This window comes from Patagioenas fasciata, chromosome 20 (genome assembly GCF_037038585.1).
Source record: "Patagioenas fasciata isolate bPatFas1 chromosome 20, bPatFas1.hap1, whole genome shotgun sequence".
Taxonomy (NCBI): Eukaryota; Metazoa; Chordata; class Aves; order Columbiformes; family Columbidae; genus Patagioenas; species Patagioenas fasciata.
In genome coordinates this window covers 9,747,908-9,764,002 of record NC_092539.1, presented here as the reverse complement: position 1 = coordinate 9,764,002, position 16,095 = coordinate 9,747,908, and the positions used below count along the sequence as shown (strand labels likewise).

At 48.7% G+C, this 16,095-nt stretch overlaps 1 protein-coding gene across 5 annotated transcripts; it reads right to left on the bottom strand.

Moving 5' to 3' along the window:
• Window positions 1-5,720: 5,720 nt before the first annotated feature.
• TMEM250 (transmembrane protein 250) lies at window positions 5,721-9,773 on the bottom strand. Of its 5 annotated transcripts, XM_065853734.2 has the most exons (4): window positions 9,628-9,773; window positions 8,747-8,876; window positions 8,331-8,510; window positions 5,721-6,414 (listed from the first exon to the last, which is right to left on the bottom strand). In XM_065853734.2, the coding sequence occupies exon 4, from the start codon at window positions 6,279-6,281 to the stop codon at window positions 5,862-5,864; it is 420 nt and encodes a 139-aa protein (XP_065709806.1). In that variant the 5' UTR covers window positions 6,282-6,414; window positions 8,331-8,510; window positions 8,747-8,876; window positions 9,628-9,773; the 3' UTR covers window positions 5,721-5,861. The 5 variants fall into 5 exon arrangements, with proteins under 5 accessions (XP_065709806.1, XP_065709805.1, XP_071673509.1 ...); XM_065853733.2 differs by lacking the exon at window positions 8,747-8,876; XM_071817408.1 differs by lacking the exons at window positions 8,747-8,876; window positions 9,628-9,773 and adding an exon at window positions 9,085-9,545.
• Between the last annotated feature and the right edge of the window lie 6,322 nt (window positions 9,774-16,095).

The following is a 16,095-nucleotide window of genomic DNA, read 5'->3' as shown; positions in this document are numbered from 1 at the left end:
CCCCAGCCCCACCTTGCACAGCGCCGGCTCCATGTGCACAGCAGACAGGCTGCACCGGCCTCACACGGACAAGGAGGAACTTACAGAGTGCACAGAGCTGCAAGCAAACGCGTTTCCAAGAAACTATTAAGCCGTGTTCATTTGCAGTTGAAATGAAAGGGAAAAAAAAGGAAACACTTGGAAGAACTTTTTCTTGGCTCAGAGCTTTTCATGAAATTCAGATTTTAAGTGAAATGTGTCCAGGCAACAGCAGCACTGCAGCAAAGCCGGGCTGCGCACCGCCACGCGCTGTCCCGGGCTCTGAGGGATGCAGAGGGACCCAAGTCCCCCACCGGACACCGTCCCCTTCCTGTGGGGCTGAGGACACCCCAGGGACATCAGACAACTCCCATTGGCATCACCGTCAAGGCTGCTCCACCACCCCAAACCCCCTCCCCTGGCTGGGGCTGGATGTGGCCCCAAACCCCAGATGACAATGGGTCAATCCCACGTGTCCTGGCGCCCAGGGGTGACGCAGGACACTGGCCAGGACACGGTGGGTGCGGGTGAAACGGCTCCTTTGTGCGGGTGGGTGCACAAAGCCGGGCACAGCACACAGCAGCCATTGTCCCTTCGGACGAGGCCACTGTCCCCCAGCAGCTTCAGACACCCTTGATGCCGGGCTAAATGAACAGGCATCGTTAAAGTAACCGCATTAGGCTTTTAAAATAGACACCGCTCTAATTTATTTCTCAAATCATTGCTCATTTTTAGAGGCACGGAGATAAGAAAAAAAATAAAAAGCTCTCTGCCCATCTAAATTCTCCCCATTACTGAGCAAATGGTTTGCAACAACAAATTTATTCCGCAGCGTCTCCTGTGCTCTTTTTTTCTGTTGGAAAAAGCCACAAACAGATTGTGATTTTCTCTAACGGATTCACCATCTGGGAAATTTTTCATGCAACTCCTTTCCTCACTGGGACCAAGTTACTCAGAGGGGAATTCCCAGCAGAGAGCGGACTCTGAAGGGATGGGTGGTTCATTTAATTAGCATGCATAATCTCCACATCCTTACTCAGGCAAAACTCTCACCAGGGCCAATGGGAGATGGATTTTTTTTTTAAAGCCCCAGCTAAGGACTTTGGTATTTGTCTCTTGGTGTTACATACGCTATTTTCCATGCAGGGGAAAGCTGGCTTTTGGCTGCATTAAAGCCTGATTTACTACTCGTGCACCCAAGGTCAGGATGCGGCTCCTCCAGCCCCGTCACATGGCCGAGCGCTGGCAGAGCCGCGCTGGTGGCAGCGAACCCTTCCCATCTCCCTTTCGCACACTCACCCTCGGGGGAAGATCACACATTTTCGGAGCACGCTCTCCGCAGCCAGCGCGCTGTGGGCTGGAGGTCAGCGGGGGAAGAGGCTCCAAAACCCGACACGCATCAGCTCCAAAAACTGTTGTGTTTATACAGCCCTTGTCCAAGTTATGTGGGTTTGTTTTTTTTTTTTAATCTATTGCTTGAGAAGGATGCGGGAGATGCAGGGATGCTCCTTTCATCTCCACGAACTTACAGCTACTCCTATGCACAGCACACACGTGGTCTGGCTTTCGAAGCATCCCCCCCAGCTCTGCCCTCACCTGAGCTCGGGTTTGAGAGCTGCACAAGATCTTACACCGAACGATTTCCGCGGGCTCGTTACTGGACAAAACTTCGCTGCGAACTGACATTTTCTGGGCATGCCGACCGCTTTGAAGCAGGAAGACAAAATTAGTGCAGAGAGTTGGCAGGTGAAGAAATGAGAGAATTCCCCATCCCCCCGCAGCGGCAGAGCTGTCCAGGAGCTATGGAAACCTTGTTTGGCTAAATAAAAATGCAAAAAGATAACAAGGCTTCATATTTTCCAGCAATGCCTTCACTGGAACAGCATGTTATCAGCCTGTGCCGGAGGCTCCGGAACAGCCAAGGCTGTTCCTGAAAGTAAACGCGCTGTGCTGTTTTCCACAGCTGGTGGAAACCGCTCTATTTGCACCAGTGCAAACACCCCCACATCAGAACGATAGCAGCATCCTAAGACAAAATTGCTCCTTTTGCTTCCCAAGCAATCAATCCATCAAAAAGAAGAGAGTTGAATGTAGGTGGCGTGTTTCAAACAGAATTTAACAGGCACCCAACACACCAGCTGGTGTCACGTTCTGAGGAGTTAACGGGGTGAAACTCCAGCACTTTGGGTTCGTTCAGACACTCACAGGCTGAACAACAGGCTGAGGCAGCTTTACCACCGCACGTACCGTCATCCCCGGGCTTAACCACCGTATCTATTGGATTCTATGAAGTTTGTTTTCCCTCCCCCCTTTACTAAAAACGCAAAGTTTTTCAGTTAAACTAAATGGAAAAAAAAAAAAACCCAAACAAACATCATCTTATTCTTTGCATAGACTTCATGTAACATTCACTCTGCCTCTCTCTCCCTCCTTCAGTTGTGGTTTGGCTCCCCTTGAGCTTGTAAGAAACTTTTAGAATCTCAACTACTTGAGAAAAAAATATTTTGGCAAAGTCATCCTAAAAGCCTTAAAAAAATTTCTGAAATTTAAAAACATTGAATTTAAATTCTGAACCATTACCAAGTTCTTCCTTCTTCAGCAATCTCCTGGGGACGCTGGGAGGTTTAACGAGCTCCAGTTGGGAAATGCTTTGAGGAGGAAAAGTGCCGTACAGGTGCCAAATAACCGCTCCGCTCATGAAGATCTAAAACATTCAAATTATTACATCATAAAACCAATCATTTGAAAATTAATTCCTCTTCCTTGCCAGCGCGACTTCAAAGGGCCCTCACTTTGCAGCCCGTGCTGGTGGGACCAGGCGCCCCAGCGCCGCCAGGGGTCCGAGTGCTGGCAATGACCACAAATGAGAGATTTTGAACTTTGATGCCCCCGTCTCAATTATTTAATCTTGGGCTGCCCACCCTGCTGTGCCACTGCAGATGTGAGATCCAGGGCGTTCTGACAGCAGGTATTTGCCCACCTTTCTAAAAGAAGAAAGAGGAATCACCTTCCACCGCCTGCTAAACAACGCAGGCCCAAGGTTTCTCTCTCGAGGAACATTCGGGCATTTGGCAAACGTTACGTGTTCTGCACGAGAGTCACAGAGCGGATCTGAGCTGCTCAAAACTACCGCCAAAGGCAGCAGCAAAAGCGCTTTTATTGAAGTAAGATGTCGTAAAAGCGAGGCTCAACAAAGCCTGATGGCAAGGTTCAATCTATTACTTACTGTGTGGAGGATATAACAATGATTCAAAGTTAGCAATACAAGATTTTGATGCCCTGCGTTATGTGCAATATCAGTCACTTGCCAAAGATCTGCAGCTGGTGAGGGGTCTCTCAAGCTTGAGGAGGAACCCCAAGGTGTCCCAGCTCAAGGGGAGATCACCATGCAGCCAGCTGCTTGGCATGGAGAGCTCAAAAAAACCCCTCAGGCTCTCATATTTATGGAATAAAGCGGTTGGCTTGTAGTCAAATTCCATGCGATGGAAAAGGTAAGTCATCTCAATTCCTCGTACCCACAACCTCCTTTGTTCCTCGACCAAATTAGTCTTGGAAGAACCACCTGCTATTCATGTGTTAATCGCATGATCGGTGTTCCGGTTTCCAGGCTCACATACATCAAAGCTCCGATGTCACCCTGTTCCTGTGTGGGTTTTCAAAGAACACGTTGGAACTGGAGAAGTTTGTGACCCGGTCACAGCCCAGGTCTTTTACTTCCTTCAGAGCCTGAACCAAATGACTACAGCTCCGGTCAGGCAGACGAGCGGATCCATCGCAAAAAGCACCCACACATACCACTAATCACCCTCTTACTCTCATTATAACAAGTGCTGAAATACAGTCGCTCCAAGGTGAAACAAGGTCCCACCATCCAAGCAGTCTCCATACTGGAAGGGTAAGGGAGATGTGCTGGTAGTGGCACCTCACTGGGGTCCCGCTGGTCCCTCAGCTCACACCAGGGTTGTTTGCTGCCCATCTGTCACGGGTTCCCTGCAGAAATGCTCAGCGCAGACACCTCTGCACACGAGAGCTGCAACGCCCCGGGCTGACAGCTGGACTGGGGAGGGAAGCACAGGGCTGGGAATTACTGGGAATTCCCTCTGGCCACAGGACAAGCTGTAGCTCAGACCTGCAGGACACCGGGGACCTGCAGTCCAGAGAGTGACCCCGGAACAAAGCGCCGGGAGCTCTGCAGGGAGCAGGAAACTTCCAGACACCGGATTGTGACAGATGCTGACACATCTCTCCTGCAGAACAGCCTCTGGCTCTCCTGGGGCTCATCTAAAGTTCACACCACCACAGCCCGTTATTTATTCAGCTCTGCGTGCTCAGTCTGCATTATCTGTAACACTTGATAATGAGATAATTTCTGGGTTTGCTTTAGTTTTGGGCTTCAGACAGAAGCTTCTCCATTTTGCATCCATAAGCCTACAAATCAACGTATGTCAGCAAAAGGCTGCAATACTGACAAGCCGAAATACGAAGTATCCTGCCCTGTGTGCAAACTGGCTCTGTACTCAACCGCATTCATATCTCAGACCAAAGAGATCATAAAAGTACAGTCACGTATTTCCAGTCTTGCTTATTCCATTATGATTGACTCCAATGATTTCAGGGGAGGAAAAAAGGGGTCTTTATCATTTTTACCAACTTGTTTTTAAACAGTTCTTTAAAGAACACAAGGAAAAGAGTAATATTCAATTATAAGGAAAACCAAACAAAACCAGAATAAAATTAAACGTTAAGCCAGCTTCTGGACTTGATAAATAGTTCCTCGACTGACTGCAGAGGAACAGTCTGAGATTTTAGATCAAGATCAGTAAAACCAAGCTCAATGCTTAAACCCCTTCTTGAGCTGTTAGTAAAGCTCTCCAGTGACCCCACTCACTGCTGCAGCGGAGAGTGTTTTCTGAAATCGCAGGCAACAATTCTTGCCATTTCAGATTGTGCTCTGCTTTCAAGCTCTCCTAGGTAAGCCAGTCTCATCTCACCGTACTCCGTACAACAGAAACACCTCTGCGAGAAAGCTGAGACTAATCACTGCAGGGAAAAGTAGAACCAAACGCCAGGATCTAAACACCAAGGGCCACAGCAACGTGCTCCCCTTGATCGCTGCAAAATGACAACATACTTGCCAGGACTGGGAATTTCAAGAGCACATGATACCAAACTCTGCTCACATCGCCCCAGTGATTTGTTTAAGAGGGTAAGAGTGAATCACTCAGCACTGACCGCCTGAAACGGATAAAGTCATTCAAAGCTACAGAATTACATTAAAGTGAACAGAACATTGGGGTGGGTCTCGCACAAATCCAAACACAAACCAGAAAAAAAACCATCAAACCCCTGCACTCTGATGAATTTGGCCCCATATTCTTAGCATGGAATATGCAAAAATGCAAACTACAAAGAGAAAGGATAACACTGGGCAAGCAGGATACACATTACAGACCTGAGACATTAAGGACTGTTTAGAAAAAGGGGGAAGATGGATTAGGAGCATGGGCTGCAGAGTCATCCGGCTTCTGTCCTCCAGATAAATCACTGGCTTTTTCATGGCCACAGGAATACAGGAACAGCAGCAAGGTAGCTCCTAGGGACTGGAAATTAATATTAACTTGCATTGTGCAAAGAAAAAACAGCCTATCAAGTGTTGCACTTTGATCATCAAATTGGCACCTCAGCCCTCAAAAAGATACAAATTCCAGAGACAAATACATTAATTTATCAATAAAAAGTAGCACTGATAAATAAGTTAATTTATATAAAAAAGAAAAGAAGATATCAACACATTTGGGGGTAGAAGAAAAGTCACCTTCTCGGCCGACATGCGCTTGTTTTATTTACATATCCACAAATACCATGAAACACCATCCCAGCCCCCCCACTAGCAGCATGGTCACGTGAATCCCGTAGATGAGCAGTTCATTCATGAGGCTGAAGTCCACTCGCCTTCGCCCCAGCAAGAGGAGGATGATGGAGAGTTTGTACTGGAAACGCAGAAAGATCCGGATGCCGAGGTACTGAAGGCAAAACAAGACCGAGAGTGACACCCAGAGGATGGAGGTAAAGAGGCTGCAGCTGAAGTACAGCAGGAACCGGATGAATCCGTACATCCATCGGGATTTGAGATAGATGTCAAAGTTGTTGTACTTGGTACGCACCAAGTGCGTGGTCCTCACCGGGCCGCAGGCCGAGTGCAGGCAGGTCGTGTGGGGGCCGTGGAACGAGCGGACCCGGCGGGGAATGGGGATCACAGGCATCGGGCACCCCAGCGCTCAGCGAGTCCCAGGGCAGGAGTTACAGGGCACATAGCAAATCTTATCCGTTAACACGGGAGGGATCCAGCAGCCTGGGAACGCTAACTCTCTGCTGAGCTTCCAGGAAGGAAGAGACCTGCGGGAAGGCAGAGAAGGAGAAACACATTTCAGTAGCCCCGGCAGGAGCAGAGGCAGCACGGCAGACACCCTGCAGCTTGGACGTTACTTCGCAAATCTCAACTTCTTTGCCTAAAACGATTTTGTTTCGCTTCTTTCCTTATTGTTTACCAGACAGACCTACAGGAGCACAATTCTGTTTCCTTCACCACCAAGTCAGATTGCAACCAGCCCTCTCGCAGCGTGCAACGTCGGCACTGGTCATAACCTGCTATAAGATTTACAGTGTTAACCCAGGAAAGATAAGAACTTGGTGCTGGAATTATTCTGGCTAATTCACAGATCCTTCTCAATCAAAGAGCCGTCCTGCAACAGTCCAGCCATGCGAACAGTAATGTTGAAGTATGTTTTTGCATTGGATCATATTTCTTTAAAAAAAAGAAGGTTCTCCAAGTGCTTTTCCAAGTAAATTCCACAGCCCAGACACAGCAGTGATTCCAGATTTCTGCACATTTCAAAACTTGGCAAAGCTTCACCAAATAAACAAACTGAAAATAATGGAAGGTCTTGCAAGAACAATGAGGCAACCATGGTTTTCACACTCCACAGGATGTCCCTCCCCTCGCGGTCACACTGTCACTGCACCAAGGCAAGGGCCTTTCACAGACATCTATGGGTTTATTCCTCCCTTTGGGACCCGCAGAGATAAGTGAAATGTCTTGGATCTTCTGGAGTGTTTAGGATTTATAATCTTAACATCCTCCTACACACCCATTGTTGTTGTGAGAGTGAGGAGCAGCAGCCCGTTAGCTGCTCGCTGCTTCACCCCAGGCTTAGGATGTGCCAGATTCCGGGAATTATGAAATGACAATGCACTCATCAGATAATGCTACAAAGAACAGGGACTTCCCCAGTCCTCTCGCACACCCAGGCACCCAGATCCGGGCCGGTCTTCCCTTTGTCAAACCAGAAATCCTATTACTCTTAAAATTAAAACTAATTTACAAGTTACCTCAATAATTTTTTACCTCGTTACTAAAAAAACTAATTGCAGAGCATCACTGCCTAAGTCTCTTAACTGCTTCCTGCCTCAAACTACATGGAAATTGCAGCTGTGATCTCTTCTGTGTGGCCCCAGGTTCTAATTTCTTGCTGTTATAGAAGTTTGCAGGTAATCTGTTGGCTTTACATGAATCAGGGGGTAATAAAATGGAGCACGTGTCAACTTATGATTGAGGAATTTAGGAAATCAAGATCTGTTCTCAGTTATCAAAGACACCCTCATGATTTTAAGTGCCTCTTTGCCATAATTTCCTGTCTGCAGAAGGAAAATACTGAGCAGCTTGGAAGTGTATTACAGTGTATTTTGCAAACCAGCATGGTTTTGTGCCTGGAGCACATGCTGCGTACATACTGCTCAGTGTTCATTTTCAGAGATATTTTTGGAGGACTAAATTAGCAAGACAAGTTAAAATTCCTAGATTTTGGATCTAGAGCATTCTACACCTGATGACGCAGTCTCTCCTTACAACCACTTTCAGCGGGACACAAAAGGCAGTTTATCACTTTCTTACACAGTTTCTTGACCTGATTCCCCGGGAAGTCAGCGTGTACATGATTAGAACACTCAGCAAATCTGTGCCTGAGAGACAGAGCGCAAACCCCGCCTGCATCAGCCTGCATCCCTAGTTTCGAAATGAGTTTTGATTCTGACGAAACCTTCAATAAGTGAATCCAAGTAAACCGCTCAAACAGCTCAGCTGCAGAGACTTAATCTCTGTAACCAACAGCAGCAGCTCGTTCCCATTTACTGCACCCACCACACAAACACCCCCTGGTAGTTTCACGCTCTTTATCTAAACTCAACTATCACCACTGGAGCAGCCGCAAGCAGAGGGACACTGTGAGAATAAAAGCAACTTTCTGAAATATTACATTTTTAACGGCGCCGGTATCCACTCAGCAGAAGGTCAGTAATGCGCTGCCGTTTCTGGATGCCACTTAATTCTTGTAACCAAAGAGCGAAGTTTTCCTGTGACACCTGGCCTTCTAGGAAGAGGGAAAGAAACTGCCAAGGTGCTCCATAGACTCACAACATTCTACACATGAGTTGATCTAAAAGATAAAATGAAAGAGTAAGTTTCAATTTGCCCATTTTGTGTGTTACAAAGTTCAGAATTACAAGGCCCCTGCCCAAGCATGAACCTTTAAGCCCATAGATTCCAAAAAGAATCATGCACTCAATAATATCCATACCACAGCTTACACGATGGATACAATCAGCTTGCTTGTGTTCAGTGCCGTACACAAGGACAGGAAAGAGAAAATCACAGAGAATTCTTGTCAGCCACCTTCTCCTATCACAAAGCCATCCCCGTTCATCCAGGGCGTACGAAACACGACGCATGGAGCACGCACAGCCAATGTTTTCCAAACAGAATATGGACGAGCAGGTCCCCAAACCATGTTGGCACAGGATGTCTAGAAACAGATTTGGACACCCACACCTTGAGACCATTTTGAGGCCGCTCTGTTCTAAAGAGTTGGTTCCTTCTGGGTATCATCCTACAGCCCCAAGGATTTAAGCTCTACAGCCCAGGTAACTCAACACTGGCCACGCTGCCGGTACCCCCACCATCGCACTAATGACGGCCTCAGCAAGAAGTTAAAAATCTGGATAACTACTCACTTTAGTGAGTTTTCACTCCCCCTCCTTTAAAAATGGAACGTACGGTGAGACAGCCACCAAAATACAGTGCTGCTTCTCTGCATCCATCTCCCATTCCAGGCAAGGTCTGCCATGGCTCAGGGCGGAGGAGGGATGGCAGAAACACCACAGCGTTCATCAGGAACATCAGCCAGAAGGAGCCAAACAAGGTTGAGAACAATGACAAACAAAGGTTAGTGCTGATAAATGAGAGACGGGAGCACCGGGAGGAGGGGAAATGCCGACTTCTCCTACACCCTACCGGATCCCGAATCAAACCGCAGCGCCCTGGGAACGGAGCTGAAGGCGGAAGGCCCGGCCAGGGCTTCCCCGGGACAGCCCGGCCCGGCTGCGGCTCAGCGCGGGGAGCCCGGACCGGCGGGGCCGGTGACCGATCCCTGCCGCACCCGCAGAAGGCGCTCGGGGCGGAAGCGGCCGCAGCAGTGGGGTGGGGTGGGGTGAGGTGAGGCCCGGCCCGCCGCCGCCTCCCCCCGGCCCCAGTCCCGGGTATCGCCCCGCACTCACCGTCCTGCCCATGGCTCCACGCCGAGCCCAGGCGCCCCGGGCCCGGGCGGATGGCAGGCCCGGGCCTACGGGCGAGCGCCGCAATGCGCATGTGCGGGGGAGCGGCGCTCCGGTTCCGGCCGGGGCTGGCGGCGGCGGCGGGCAGGGAGCGGCCGGGGAGGCGCGCGGCGATGGCGTCATCGCGCCGCGCCGCCCCCGCCGGCCGGAAGCAGCGGGCGCCGCGTTGCCCGGGTAACGCGGGGCCGCCGCTGCCCGGGCCGGGGCAGGCGGGCCTTTGCTGGTGGAGCCTGGAGGGTCATTTCTGACACAAACCGGCAGCGAACCCCGCGGGCGGGATGGGGGTTTCAGCCCCCGTGGCCTGAGGTTGGGCCCCGTTCTGAAGGTGCCGGAATATTCCCGGTACAGGAATCACCTGCGGAGCGGGCGGCGTCGCCTGAGAGCGCTGTGGCGAAGGCTCCTCCAGGTCTCTCATCGGTTGGACTTACGAGAGTGGTTTCATGGCGAGCGATATATAAAAATAAAGAAACTTCATCCCTGCTGTTTTTCCTTAGATTGGATTAGGGATTACTCTCCGTAATGGAAAGAACACAAAACTTTGGCGTTGGCTCCCTGCCCCACTTGCCATTGGCACCACTGCCGTGGAAAACCATCTAATAATAATAATAGTAATAATAGAAAACAATTTAATAATAATAGTAAGAATAACAACAACAACAACTCAAGGTGTGTGGCAATGCCAGGGCTGGGGCAGGCCCAGCAGCCACCCCGACGCTCCCACTCGGGTTCGGTTCCTCCGGTCGCTCCTGCCCTGCACGGTGGTTTTGTTCTGCAAATTACAAATTACAACGAGGGGCCTGAGGAGCAGGATGGACATGGAGGGGAAATCACAGAAGTGGCGTTGTCCTCCCAGCAAACGGCCATTGCTGCGTGTCCCTGTGCTGGGAGGGGAAGCTGATACATTTTCCCAGCAGCGTGACAATGGGAATGTCTGCTTGGTGATTAAGACAGGCAGGAGAACCACATTCTATTTATCTCCACCATTCCCTGGGATTGGAGCCACAGCCCAGAGGTGGGAATTCCAGTCCAGACAACGAAATGATGGAGTCGCTTTGGTTTTCCAGCTTTGCCTTGGAGCATGGCGGGGATGCTGCTGAATGCGAGTGCTGCAAACAGGCTCCTGGCATCCTGCAGGAACCCTCGGGGTGGGTGAGGAGGCCTGGAGGGCTTTCCTCACCTCCAGAGAAACTCAAACAGCTCCAGATCCCGCACAAAAACCCACGTGTGCAAGGGTGTGATGCTGCAGCATCAGTGCCAAGACTGACCCTGCTCATTTCTTAGGTCAGGGTGACAAGCGCAAGAGGGCTCTGTTTGGTTTTGTGCCTGAAATATTTTGACCCCCTTTGCTGCTTAAATGAATATGTATCTTTATAAAAAATAAACCGCCCTCAGGTCAGGCATCAACTGGAACTGTGACATCAAAGAAGAAGGATCCTGAAGGAGCACTTGTGGTTCAACCCCAGGGTGAACCCGCCCACAGCGCTCGGGCACGGCCCGGGGTTGTATTTCTTCCCTGTGCTAATTTTACTAAAGACACAACTCATATTCCTGTTGATTGAACAGTTTTGTGTTGACAGCGTCGAAGATTTGTGATGAAACTTATCATCAGCCTGAGGAGCGGGCCATTAGTCCTCGTCACAGCGGCCGGCGAGGGCTGAGATATTTTATGGCACACTCCAAAGACAAACATACGCATTTATATGTCACTTGTTGCAATATAAATGCAAACTTGTACTTCTTTCAAAACTTTTAATGAATTGTACACATTTCACAAGATTTATGGCATGAACCAAATGCTTCAAAATATTACTTTAAACATATTTGTCATTTTGGCAACAGAACAAAAAAAATCTGGGAGATACTGCGTTTAGAAATAAATCATAAATATATGCATCTTAAAGGAGTTTATTTCGGTCATTAATAGTTGATGGACCCCCCCGGTGCAGGATTTAAAGTTAAATTATGCAAAATCAAAAACAAACCTTATAATACTTAATCAAACATGCATAAAACTGTCAGGGCCAAATAAATTCTCTCAATTAACTTGCTTCAGATTGTGATTGCATTTACTAATTTAATCAACACTAGAATAATTTGGAGACTGGGTAATGATAAATTACGATGGTGCTGCACATGAGGGTAGTGCACGGAGACAAGGAACGCTTTCTAGGTTGAGGGCGAAAAAGTAATGGCTGAGCAGTACAACTCTTTTATAATGGGAACTTATTCGTGTTTTGGGGCGAATTTTTTCCAGTGAAGACTTAAAGGTCCATCGTGGATCGACCTTGTGCGGGTGAATGACTTGGATGTTGGCCCCAATAGTCAGTCGCGCCTCAGTCTGAGTGAAGAAGTTGAATCCAGGCAGGCATTCCCTCCTCATTTTTTACTCAGTTTAGGAATGTGATGTTTTACGCTGAACACCAGGCTGGGAAGTGCAGCTTCCAGCTCCGCTTTCTGGCACCGGTTCGTACTTCAACCTCGGTCAAATCATTTAGGCTGGCACTGGAGTGAGAACCCTGTAATATTGAGATGTCCTTTAGCTCCATCCTTCTGCACTTTGAATGGATCTGCACTCACAATAAAATGGGTCTGACCCCGGTCGAGAAAAAGCTTTCAATACTATTACTTGTGGAGAGCTAAACATCGCATTTTTGCAAGCGTAAGCAAAGTTATACGGAGAGGTTCTCATTTACAGGTTCACGTGGAGGAGGCTGTAAGGTATTTGACCCCATAAAACACCTGGACCTCTAAAAATCAGACCCTCATTTGGTCTTTAACCTTCCTACACCTGTTTTACAAAAATAACCGTGCTTTATAAATGTATAGCACCTAGCACCATTTGGTCACCAGTAGAAACCAGTAAATAACAATCTCTGTGCTGAGAAATATCCAGGAAGATAGTGAACGAGTTTCCTTCCATGACCCAGAAACAACTACTTCCACAGTAATTCTATAGCCATATAGGTTGCCATAACTCTAAAGGTCTTAAAAATAATAAATGTGTTAACATGATATTTTTCAAACAGGCTTTCACTGCTGCCTGCTGGTCAGACCCAAATACACCACTGAAAGCCAACGGCATCTTGTGCAAACTCCCTTGGGTTTTGCTGAGCCAGCTTGTAAAGCTGAAATATAACAAATTAAGGAATTAATTCTTTCCTTTTCCTTAAAGGAGATTTAGGGTCAAGTCTGGGCCTTAAATTTTAAACGTAATCGATCCTCCCTGCAAATCTAAAGTGCAAAAGCTTGTGAAATAATTTTTCCTTATTACTTCTTTCCAGATCTCATCTCTTATCTGAAATGCCAGCTTTAATCAGCGGGAAGAGATTTGCATGTGGTAAATAATAATGCGGTATATGAGACTAATCAAATAAAAATATGTGTTGCAGAAAGTGGGAATAATTCCCGCTTGTTTAGCACCACGGCACCCGCCCGCAGCCCCCGAGCCCCAGCTTGTGCCGTTATTGGGGTTTTGAAGGACTGATGTACGCACCTCAGCGCACCCCAACTCAATCACAGCACTGGAAAACAGCAGCGCCAGGTACAAGTGGAAATCCAGGGTGGGTGGTGAGGTCGCAGAGCACAACCAGGGCAGGCTGTCCTGTCCCTGCAGGAATCCCACCTCCTGGGGTATTTCTATACATAAATATTTCACACGTGACTTGCAAAATATGAATCTAGAGCAGTCTGCAGTTTCGGAAGAAATAAATGATTTGCACATTGATATACACAAATAAATGCATGTCATCTTATAGTGGGGACGCTTAACTTCCCCAATAACACACAAAAGACAGAGCCTCGCCAGCACAGCTGTTCCCCCACCTCTGGAGAAGGGGAAGGTATTAATCTAATAGTTATTTTAGAGATGCTGGAGTCATGGAAAGATTCCTGCTGCCTGCCAGGGGCTGGAGCAGGAACCAGCTGCACACATACGGTGGGTGAGAAACTGTCTCTAAAACAAATGAAAATAGAAAGCGCTGGTTTGCCAGGGCCAGGACTCCTGCCAAAGCTCGTTGCTGCATCATGCTGGCGAGCCCCGAGCCGGCTGGTGTCAGAAACTGCCTGGTATGCAGAAAACTCTCATGGAGAAGTGTCAGTATTGCCTTCCGTTCATGTGTAGGCTGGGTCTAATGTAAGCACGAGGCGTTAACACAGGCTTGATCCCTCTCTGCCTTGTGAAGCTGAGATTTGGTGGGCAGGCTCGGGAACCTCTCAGTTCCTCTGGCTATGCCAAGCACTTGTCAGAGGGTGCCACTTTGGGGCAAAGTAACACCTCTTCTCTAGGAATCTCAGTTCCCTGTTTTTCCGTTCATTAATAATGTCTCTCAAATCATGGGAATAGCAGACAGGTCCTCTTAAACTCATTGCACAGACCCATCGGGAGATTTATCTGCTCAACAGCAACCTGTCCCCTGGGTCAGCAGCAGAGCTGGGTTGTCTCTCATCTCCAGCATTTCCAGTGCCCCCGTCTCTATTTTCAGAGGAATTTTAAGCCCTCAGGAGCGTGCTCAGCACCACACCAGCGCTCAGAGCAGAAAGGCTTTGGGCAGGGAGTTTGCAGAGCTCCTCGTGTGACAGGAGCACACCATGGCTCTGCACAGAAATAGCAGCACCAGCAGCAGCTCAGCACTAAAAACCACCCTGGGAGCAAAATGTGGGGACTCAGACTGAGCTCTTGAGTGAGGAAGCACAGACCAGATCTCACTCCATTACTGTCTGACACCTCCCTGGAGAAAAACAGATGATGAGGTAAAAACGCAACACCAAGCTACCCAGGCAGACTTTAGATTTTAGCCCAGCCAGTTCTCCTTCCATCCCTTTTCTGATGCTTCAGCCTCAGTTATCCAACACCTACCAGGAACGGGCAGATAGAGGGTGACAGGAGAGAGCGGAGACAAACCTTCCCTTGGCAAAGGTGTATTTCCCCGAGCTCCCCCCGCCTCCCTCCCTCGGTGCGAATCAATGAATCCATCTACTCTGGGCATTGGCTAAATGTCAAATTTAGAGACAGCATTCATTTTTCCGAGATCAATGGGAAGCAGAGTTTGTCCATATTTCTTAAGCATCACTACAGAGCATCAGTCAGTGCCCAAGCCCCCACTCACCGGGGTGGGCTGTGATGGTACTGGGTGGGGGTTCACTGGGCCAGGAATCCCCCAGTGCTGTTCGTCAGGGTGCACAAAATACAGCTATAATATTTTAAGGTGAATTACTGCAAGAGCTCGTTTGTAGAAAAAAGGAACAAAACCCAAAACATAAACCACCTTTATATATTTTATTTTTATCCATTTATTTTTAAAACCAGCTGGGAAGAGCACTTGAGTTTCTCCCACACTGAACCTGCCAGTGCAGCACCCCCCGTTTTGGGAAGCGCATTGCAAGGATCAACCCCCAGGTCCCCGCGCCGTGTCCCCGGTGTCCCCGCGGCGTGGGCAGACCCGGCTGTGCCTGCGGCCACGTCCCGCCTGGCGGTGCTCCTGGCCCAGGGATGGGATGATGGGGATGATGGGGATGCAGCTGCTGCTGCTGCACCGGCATCAGCTCAGCGGGAGCAGGGACAGAGCAGAAAAAGCAGCTCCCAAAACCATTCCCAGCTTTGAATTTAGCGCATTACACAAAGCAAAGCCTCCCCTCCCTCTGCAAAGAGGGGTGACCCAGGCACATTCCCCCTCTCCTCAGTCCCAGGTGGGGGGTGTCCTGCCCTGTCCCCTCCTGATGTACCCACGATGCGACAGGGTGCAGGTGGGAAGGACTCTCAGTGGGAACCCCCCGTGCTGTGCAGGCTCCTGAGCCGCCTCTGCCTCTGGTTCCTGAGGGATAAAACAAACTCTCTCATTTGTTTTGGGCAAACTGCTCCCTGTCTCCCCTTTGCTAAGCCAAATTTTGCCCCTCTGTTCGCAGGGGAATCAGCAAGGTGTCTGAAGAGAGTTTAACCTCACTTTAGAAGAATGCTTTGCTGACAGTTCAAGAGAAACTCCTGGTACTTAATACATTTCAGGAGTCTTTCTGCTGATGCTTACTCTGTGTAGTGCAAAGGAGAAAATTACTTTCCAGCATCATAACAGCAGCAACACCCACATCAATAAAAATGGTGAAGCAAAAAGGAACAAGGTATTTATAAACCAAAACTATCTTCAGATATATCCACGTTCAATAGCAGCGTCTTCTCAAAGACCCCATGCCCGGCTGGCGGGTGCCCCTGCACCTCAGGGACTGTGACAGGGATAATCCTGTTCCTTCCTCCCCAGCTCTCCTGAATTTGCTGCTGACTGATCACCCTGTAACTTAATGGTGCAACGTTTTGCGAGCAAGTACATGAAGGAGACAAAAACCCAAAGCCCTCATCAATCACAGCCTGGCTCCTGGTACAATTAGCAAGTTCTATTATCTTAAGAATGACACTTGTAGCAC

Coding starts and splice junctions, on each gene's coding strand:
- TMEM250 (XM_065853734.2), bottom strand. CDS start 6,281: ATGCCTGTGATCCCCATTCCCCGCCGGGTCCGCTCGTTCCACGGCCCC.